The sequence below is a fragment of the Copadichromis virginalis genome, linkage group LG18 (assembly GCF_057382275.1).
Source record: "Copadichromis virginalis isolate Kocher_CV1m ecotype Utaka linkage group LG18, C_Virginalis_male_GT1.1, whole genome shotgun sequence".
NCBI classification, from domain to species: Eukaryota; Metazoa; Chordata; class Actinopteri; order Cichliformes; family Cichlidae; genus Copadichromis; species Copadichromis virginalis.
Window position 1 is genome coordinate 17,906,139 of NC_140635.1, and position 10,000 is coordinate 17,916,138.

A 10,000-nucleotide genomic window follows, 5' to 3' on the forward strand; every position below is an offset into this window, starting at 1 on the left:
CCTTAAGGCCTCTGCTGCAGTAAATATTACTAGTCTAGGTTTGCTTGGTTCCCTGTAAAAATGTGAATGTGGGTGCCAGTGTTAAAGCACTCAGTAGAGGCACGAAAGCACAAATAAAAAGTAGTTTAAGTTTAAGCAGTGATTAGTGTGAAATTACAGTAAAATTAGATATAGTGCTTAGAGACAAATACCCACTCACCACACCCACTGCATGAGTTGATTCCTGGAAAAAGCTGGAGGAGAAGTGGCTAATTTCCAGTAGGAATGATTTTTACTGATAGAAATACAAGTATAAATCTAAATCTGGGGTCATGCTGACCCTACTCGGTCACTCGACGATTAAAGAGACGCCTGTTAAACCTCTCAGACTGACTGTTGTACATAATACCAGTAAAGACTTGTCCTCATACTCTGAAACAAGCTCTTCCAACAAAAGGCGAGACTGTTAATACATTTAAGCTTTTGGCACCTTAGGATACCAAAAAAAAAAAAAATCACACCCTGCAAGAATCTCCAAAACGTGAAGCAGCAAGCATACAAACCAAACCTGATGTTTACCCCGAGGGCGGCCTCTCATGCCAGACCAGATTTGATTTTCCAACCATTTATTACCAGCTGTCTCGTGCACAAAACGGCACGCATGTCTCCCTGCACATACACCTGATGTTTCCCGTTTCAGTGGAGGCAGTTTGTCTGCTTGGCGTCTCCATTTCACGCATCCACTTGGCCACGTGCCCAGAGGATAAGACGGCAATTATTTCCTCACAGAGATGATTCTGTTAGATTACATAAATCCATGTCTAATTCTCTCAATATGGCATCAGGACACTAGAAAATACTGAGCGTGCTCCATGTCAGAGTCCTTAGAGACATGTCTGACAACAACTACAAAGATACTGCAGTCTGTGAGCTCGTTCTTTGGCCACTGGTGGCTAGACATTATCGCTATCACTTGAGGAGACTTTGGGTAATGAAAGAATAGCAGAGTCTTGATTAAGACAAACACATGGAGTGGCGTCCAAGGAGGAAAATTAAGAGGTTTAGAGGGAGAAATGCAGCTTTAACTCTGAGTGTGTAGCATGCGTGGACTTGAAGTCTTCATTTACCCTTCAGTGTTGGTGGCAGCAGATGGTTTCTGCAGTGCTCTCAGTCCCACCGCTAACACTTCTCCTCCTCAGCGCAGGGAATACTGGGATTGCTTAAAATGAACATGGCTGACCTTTTAATTAACTACGTGGACCATCATGCTCTGTTTTAATTAAAGGGAGAGTATTCTCTGTCCTCGGCTCTAGTTTAATAATTATACAGGAGCGTATACAGTAAAAGGGCTTATAAAAATACAACCTCAGATGATCAACACATGATTGCAGTATTTCAGTATTCATTTAACAAAAATTAAGCCAGAAGCACCGTGTGAAAATCTTCAGCTCCAATAGGAATTAATAGGGTAAGTAGCGGTCACCTGCTGCTACACATATGCACTCAGTTAACTGATCATTAGGAAATGTGAGCACCTCTATAGAAGAAGTAGTTTGTCTGGAGCACGGGGGTGTTGATAGGTCAGTGCCAACGAGGAAAGCATCAGTAATGGTCTCAGAGAAAAAAAGTATGGCTGCCCTTCAATCTGGGATGGGTTATAAGGTAATTTCCAAACAATCTAGAGTCCATCAGTTTACAATGATGAAGATTATTCAGAAGACGATGCCAATACAACTGCTGATTTTCTCGGGAGTGGACGTCCCAGCAAATTCACCCCAAAGTCAGACAGGACAAAGCTCAGAGAAACTGCAAAAAACCCAAGAACGGCGTCTCACACTCCACAGACATCAGTTAGCATGTTAGATGTAAAAGTTCATGACGGCACGATTAAAAAAGCCTGAACATGTTTGGCTTTTTTTAGAAGGGTTTCCAGGGGAAAACGTCTTCTGTCCAAAAAGCACATTGCAGCACGACTTAAGTTTGCAAGGTACATCTGAACAAGCCACAAGACTTGGTGGTGGTGGAACGGGGATGATTTGGGCTAATTTTGGAGCCACAGGACATGGGTACCTTGTAGTCACTGAGTCAATGCCTAATTATTCTAGAGCAAACTGTCCAACAGCTAAAGCATGCAGCAGGACAAAGATCCCAAACACAGCAGCAAATCTACAAGAGAATGTGCAATGAAACCTCAATCCACTGAAGGAATGTTGTAAAGAAACATCTTCTACAATGATACAAGGGGCTAAAAGTTGCACAAAAGACAAAAGAAAAGGTGATTCTACAAGCTACTGAATCAAGGTGTGGACTTAGTTTTTCACATGCTGCTTCTGCAGTTTTGCACTATTATTGTTAAATAAATACTGACACAGTGCTACTTGTTATGTATTGTTGTTCATCTCAGGTTGTATTTGCCTAATTTTAAGAGCTTCTGAGGACCAGATTTTTTAAATATATACGTTTATATCCTGATATGTAAAAACTCTGAATGAACAGAGGCTGAGATGAGTTTTTAAAAGAACGGTTAAGAGACCAAACTGCAAAATTTGAAAGATAGCATCACGGTCAGTGAGACTGATGCTTAAACATTTGTATCTTTTCATTTAAGCACTATATATTCAGATCTTCTACCTCTGTGTCGCTACTGTTTTGAATGGATATAATTAAGTAATTTCACCATCAATCTATCCTCAGTATCTCATAATGATAAATTATTGTCTTAAAAAAAATGATAATCTTTCATTTACGAGACTATTCAGACTCTGCTGTGGTACTTCAGACTGCACCCTGTTTTCTTTAATTAAGATGTGGTCGAAACTCTGAGCCACCTGAGGCAAATTTTATTGGACATAGTTTAGAAAGCCACACTGTGTACATAAAGATCCCACGTTCCTGAAGGCACCGCCGGCACAAAAACTAAATCACGAAGTCTAAGAAATTCACTTATGGTGAGGCATCAATCAGGTCAGGGGCAAAAAAAAGGTACTTCTAAAAGCATTCAGTGTCCTCAAGGGCACCGTGGCCTCGATAACTGAGATGGAGGAAGTTTTGAAGCACCTGGACCCTACAGAGAGAAGGCTTCAATCAGAGGAGGTGACCAAGAAAGCCCTTCTAACAGAGTTTGAGAAGTCTGCTGCACAGAGGAAAGTACCTGCTGGACAAAGACTCCATCGTCTCCATCAACTTTTATGGTGGAGAAGATCAAGTCGAGTCGAGTTACAGAGAGTTACAAAGAGACGACAGCCGGCGTGGAGTCTGTCAAAAAGCAGCTCAAAGGGCGAAGAACAACAAATCGAATGAGTTAAAATGCTGATCAGCCTCCTGAACTAAGCACAATCAGTCAGTTCCAAACAATATCAATGTCCTTAAACATTTGTTGTTTATATTGAATGCACCTTATCAGCATTTTTGAGCCATGATAACTGATGACTAATAGATGCAGCTACATTAAATTTTCATGGCTGAAAAACACATTAAAGCTCTTTTAAAAAGTGCACACAATTTAAAATTCACTCCAAATGTCAATCTAGACTAAAAAATGACATAGCTTAACATAAGTAAATCAGTCGTCTCCTATAAAACAAATCTATATCTCTATCTTTTCTCATGATTCAATTATTGAATTATGTTTCATATAATTCTGTACACACGTGAGTAACACTTTAGTAGCACGTGTGCCTGTTTATGTCTGTCTGTAAGAAATCATCTTACTTCTATCGCATGATTAACGATTCAAAATATTGATTCGTGTTTTATGTGCCTATTTTTTCCCTGTGAAGTTTCCTGATTCTAATTTTTTACTTTAAACAAAACAAAACTTGCCCAGGGACTACAGATGGAAATTAGCTAGCAGCTAAATCTAGTACAAGGCATTGTTTCCCTTTGTGTGATTAATATTAAGAAATAAACAAAAAACAAACAAACAAACTCTTTCTAACTGAATTATCGTCAGAAAGGTATCAACTAATATATAATATTACTAATTACAATAATTGTGTGATTATCTAGTATTTGTTCATAAGCTTTGTATGCAGCTAACCCAATTTGTGACTGAATTTTTGACATCACTTTTTGTTTCTGGTGGAGTTTTATTCTGACCCGTGTGCTTACAGGTAAAATAAGACAAGATAAGATGTACTTTATTTGTCCCAGAAGGCGGGAAATTACTTTTACAGTAGCCAAAACATAAAAAAAACAACTTAGCTCCATAAATAAACACAATATCACAGAAAGATGAAAAAAGAATAAAGTAGGAGTTCAGTTAAAAAAAAGAGATAAAGTAAAGCATTCAGTGAATCTAAATGTAAATATGACATCAGAGGGAACTTTAATCTAAAAAGACTTCAGGTATTGTGGTATGAGTTGGTAAAGATCTTTCTGTATCTGTATATTGCACTGATGATGATGATAATCCGCTATTATAATAGTGTCCCATAATCTGTAGCAGTGTCGTAACGAACAGGGGATTTATTTGTGTGGATTTTAATGTTTACAAAGGTGCCCAGAAAGTCTGGGGATGACGCTGCGTGTGCAGAAGTAGAAGCAGATGCACTTTGAGGACAGACGTGCACTGCTCGGACTGTGGTGGCTTGTATGGTCGTCTCCCAGAGGAACCTGCGCATGTGTCAGGTATGCGGCTTTAGTCCACCATCTAGCGGTTGATCGGTTACATGCGAATACCTGGGTGCTTGGGCTCACATCACCTGAGCGCAGTTTCAGATGAAGACCTGTTGCATTTCTCTCCCTCTCGCCAGACCTCCTGTGATCTCGGCACAGGTGAATCAGCTTCCTGCGCTGAAAAAGAAAAGAAAAAGAAAAGCCCTCAAACAGCACAACTCAAGACAGTCCAGCCTAAATTTAGTTTGAAGACGCCGCCATTAATTGTAAACCACATAAAGTGACTCATATGAGGCAGCCAGCTCGTGAAAGATGACTGGGATTACTCCCATGTCTCCTCGCTCCTGTCCCCGTGCCTGTTTACGTTCATCCGCGTTATGCTCCTCTGGCTCCCAGCCACCTCGCGGTATTTATAGCCATACAGAGGTAATCATCATCACTCAAGGAATCCTCGCGAAATCATCCTCAAACCACCAAACTTGGACTGAGTGAAAGGGCTGAATTTAGCATCCACCTGATCGGGGCTCGCCGACGATGAAGGCGCGCGCCTCACCTCAAGGTAAAGCTGTCAAATTCATCAATCAATCCGTGACTTAATTGATGTTTGCATTTCCCGCAGCACCGATCCTCCTTTATGCAGTGAATATTTTTAGCACGCTGTGCCTCTAAGTGTAGTTACTGTGACTGCTGCTTTGCTTTTCTCCTGTCTTGCTCGTGCGTCAAAAACACTTAACTTCACGAGGATAACGAAGGAGCAGGAGCATGAGTTTAATTAGCGATACCTGTTAACTGGCTGGTTAACGCACATCTAAAGCGACTGTCGACCTGCAGCTGATTAGAGGAGAGCGGTCGCCTTGTTCCGGCAGGCTTTGCACTGGTTGCACTAATTAAAGCGTAGGAGATCTCAGCCAGGAGCTGGAATCTTGAATTTATAATAGAAGAGCATCGTCTCCACACAAGTGTTTGAACTTGAGTGAATAATGCAGATAAGGTGTGAAGCTTGCTTTGGTATAATCATTGTGCAGGCTTCTGATCTACCTCCACCTTATCAGTGCTGCAATTTATGTTTGTTTTATGTGTTTTTGTCCAGATTTCACGGACCCACCCTGCCAGTTAGGTGTGCCTCTCCATACAAGTGCCGTGACATTTAATTTCCACACAGCCCTGCCTGCAAGCAAAAAACAACAAAAAAACAACCTTCCTGACTAATAATAAAAGCTATCAGATTTCTTTTGAACTTGAATGGCTGCGCTAAAATCAGAGACAGCCCACCCATGAGCGGCACAAAGCTGCGAGCGAGCCACCCGTGTAAATGTGCGCGCTGACCTTGTAGCCTCTCCCGGCTTTCAGGCGGGCGCTGCGCTCTGTTCGAGGGCAGAGCTCAACTCAGACTGTGTCCAGTTCACGTCTGAGGAGCCCTGCTGCTGATGAGTGAGTCACCGAGCCTTTGCTTCTGCTCCTCCACACTCAGTCATCTTCCTTTCAGCTCCGGCTCAGTGGAAACAGCCTTGTTTCGTCTGTCTCTGACTGGCTTCGCCACAAACTTGCTGTTTTCCAGCCTTGCCACCTCATCACCCCCATATTTCTCTGTCTCAGTCACACACACACGCACACGATTAACTGGACAATAGCAGCAACAGAATGAGGGTTTAAGTAGTTCTTTATGGTGTGCTCAGCTACTAAAAAAGATGACCAAATCTCTCTTTATGTCATTACTTTTACTACACCCACTTTCTGTGCAGTCTTGTTCCGCCCACCAGTATGATTGCTGGTACTATTTCTGTATGGCTGCTGGTTCAAAGCTTCTGTTCATCCAATCATATGCACCGCTAGTATCAAAGCTCCCCATGACAGTGCAGTTGAATGGTGGCATCCATTCTGAGGTTAATTGACCCTGTTTGGTTGGAAATAACTGAGGTCAACAGGAAGTAAATCCTGAATCTTTTCTATCTTCATTTCAATTCGGTTTCATAAAATGTTAAATTCTGAAGTTTCTTTTCTTTCACTTGCAGTCAATAAAGTTAACCTACCAATCAAGCTGGGCAGGTGGAGAGTTCTTGGATTTCAAATGGCTCAGTGTTTTAACCCCCTAATGCCCAGTTTATCATACTTGAGTTTTTATCAGTTTTTGACAACTCTACATCATCAGTGCCCCCCCCCCCCCCAAAATAAAAAAAAACCAAATAAATAAAAAATAATAAAATAAAAAATTAAGTGAAATAAAATAAATAAATTGCAAAAAAAAAAACAATTACAAAAAAACAGATGTAGCAAATATATGCAAATTAAATATTTAATGTTTGTTTGTTTTTTTTAATGTCAGAAGGTTCAATAAACAGTCTGTTTTCAACAAAAAAATATTAGAATTTTCTGGAAATTGTTTCATGGTTAAGTCTTAAAGATTTAATACCAGGCAAGAAAAAAACTAAATCGCGTTGAAGCAGCTTATCCTGTTATAAGAGAGCTAAATGGCACTCAAAAAAATCCTGATTGAAATTTGCAGCATCTGCAGATGTTGCAGGGATGTTTGTGGTAAAAGTAACTCCACCACCATTGGGGTAGGAAAAAACATCTTGTTTTAGCAGCAGACTTTTTAAGCAGACTCGTGTCTGACTGGTGGTTTTATTTGTGCAGTTTTTATGTCTCAGTGACGACTGAAGACAAGGTTAATTCAGACAATGCCTTCAAATATCTGCCAGAGTAAGTGCCAGGATGCAGTTTGAGATGGTGCGTGTCGAGATTTGTTTTTAGAATGTTAGTTTTTTGGTTTATAAAGACAAATATGCTAGGCTTCATGCTAGCAGCAGTTTGAGGCTGTGCTCAGGTACAGAGATGCATTTTGCACAGCTGATGGAAACTGAAGATGTATTTGGTCATAAAAACAAACAAATGAACTGGATATTAAGATTTTTGGCCCGGTGGTGACAGTAAATGAAAAACACTGTGTGGTAACCAGAAATGTCCATTTAGAGTAATAGTCTGACTTCCTGGTTGTGTTGAAAAGTCTCAGTGATATCTTCAGTCACCCACTGAGCTCCATGAATACGATCTGAACTTTCATCCCTTTGATAGATGGTGAGATGGTTGAGTTTGGGTCAGAGTGACAGCCTGGGCAAAGGACATTATCATCCTCAGTGTCACATTGTTTGATGCTCATAATGAAAGACAAACAAGAAGGGGACAGGGAGGATGTGCTTGAGCAACGTTTATGAAATATTATTGCAGTGTTTTTCACCCATCATCCTCTGCCTCTCTCTCCTTTTTCTCCATTTGCAGCATTATGCTGAAACTGCCACGGACCGACCTCTGTGGAGATGTTCACCAGTTCAGAAAAGTCCCTCTCCCTCTCCCTTACACCCAGCTCTCCAACCATCGGCGGTCGGCGTGGACAGACACACGTCCAGTCCTCCCTGTCCCTCCCTGAGCCCGAAGCCTGGAGGCGGTCTAGCCCCACTGCCCGGCCTGGGCTGGCGCAGGGAGCTCGCTCTTGCTCCCTGCAGGTCCCTCACGCGGTCCCCGAGTGTCTGGGGCTGCCCCCTCGAGCGGCCAGCTTCGATGTGCCATGCGGACAGGAGGATGGCTCGTCCGATCAGGGCTCGGGGTCTCTGAGCCCTCACGGCATGCTGCGGCGGCGCGGGGGACTCGTGGAGCAGAAGGACATCATCATGGCCCACCAGGCTCATAAAATACAGAGCACGCCGCAAGCCCGCAGGAAGGAGTGGGAGTAAGTATAAAAGAGATTCAGAGTCAAAGGATTCCTTTTAAACTGTACGTGTAAAGATGATAAATCTCCATGGAGGAGGATGAAAGTGCCAACGTGAAAGAACCTAGATTCTGGATATGAAGTGTAACTTTTCAAACTGCACATCATTAGGTCCCTCAAGGTTTACAGGATAAGGATGAGGATACAGATTTGATTTCAATATTTCAGTAAACATGTCTTTTTAAAAATTTTAGAGCAGCATATACTTGTCAAGGCAAGACAAGCCCAGGCGTAATTAAGAGCCTTAAATCATGGCCTCATTTCATTCAAGGATCCAAAAAAGCCGTGCGTGAGAGGAAGCATGCATAATTGCATGGCTGTTGAACTGGAAGTGGAATGTAGCTGACACTGATGGTAGTAATTACACCTGGTGCTTTTCCTGTTGAGATGCATCAAAGTCTGTGTGACAGCGAGACATACTGTAGCTTCAACGAGCGAACACACGGGCTAAAGAAAAAGAAAATCCAATTTTCCTTGTGATTATCAAAGAGTGTTTTAGCTGTTCCATAGTTTAGCTTCATTTTCAGCATTTCTAGTTCAGAGCTACAACAGGCAGCATGAAAGACACCAACAGAGGATTTAGCAGTTTAGGAGATGGTGAAGGCAAACATGGAGCTTCATCAGGTGGTCATAAATACAAATACGACTGCAAATGCATGATATCGTCAAAATTGATGGTTTGTGTTGTTTTACAAGGCGATAGTCTTTATATTCAGCTAGCCCCTTTGCCGTGGAGTGACAAAAAATCTATTGGGCAAAGGGGAAAGTAGTAACCATCATGAAAATCCAGAAAATTTGACGTAAACAAGTGGTTGGTGGGGATGGTTGGACATTATGCAAGCCACACACCTTCAGATCTGCTCTTTTGTATATGTACAGTTTAAACAAAGAATACTGAGTCTTTGTATTTAGTCATAATAACTGATTAATCTGTAATAGTCAGACTTAAAGTTTGTATTCCTCCTGCTCACTAAAAGCTGCATAATTCAACCTCAAGGGAACATTTAGAGTTAACCCATGGTATTAACTGTTAACAGGAAGGTGTTTTGTTTGTTGGCGATTTCCGATGAAGGACTGAAATTCATTCCCTGATCATGTAAAAGATCCTCCGCCTGAGACCGGGAGGAGATACAAACCCAGCCTCAGGAGGTCACGAGCTAGTGTACTCCCAGTGCCGGCCCCAAGCCCAGATAAATGGGAGGGATGCATCATGAAGGGCATCTGGTATGAAATCTGTGCCAAATCAAATATGTGGATCCATCCGCTGTGGCGAACCCTCTGGGAAATAAAGGAGCGAAAGAACCAGCACCAGATTAAATGCAACGAAAATTGATATCAAAAACAGCAGGCCAAGCCTGGAATGCCATATGCACACTTACTTTGTAGTACATTTGCACAAAAACTGTAAACACTCCTGCCTGATGGTATTTTCAGCAAATCAGTTTTCTATTGATCTTCTGGCTGGATGCAAACCGTCTCTGTGGTGAGACTGGTGCAGATAAACCAGCAGGCAAAAAGCTGACCCCGTGACACACTTTAAGGACAGCTCATGTTTGTAAAATGAAGCAAAAATTCATAAAGAGACAGATAGATAGATAGACAAGCTTGGGAAAATACACAGGGAACATACAGAGAGAAAAA

General features: G+C 41.8%; 1 protein-coding gene across 2 annotated transcripts in view; it reads left to right on the forward strand.

Moving 5' to 3' along the window:
- The first annotated feature begins 7,882 nt into the window (after positions 1-7,882).
- Positions 7,883-10,000, forward strand: part of cacna1eb (calcium channel, voltage-dependent, R type, alpha 1E subunit b) — a 70,131-nt gene continuing 68,013 nt past the window's right edge. For both annotated transcript variants that reach the window (XM_085439884.1, XM_085439885.1), the window contains exon 1: positions 7,883-8,320. In XM_085439884.1, coding sequence (XP_085296010.1) covers positions 7,911-8,320 — 410 coding nt within the window. In that variant the 5' untranslated portion in view covers positions 7,883-7,910. The remainder of the gene's footprint in view (positions 8,321-10,000) is intronic.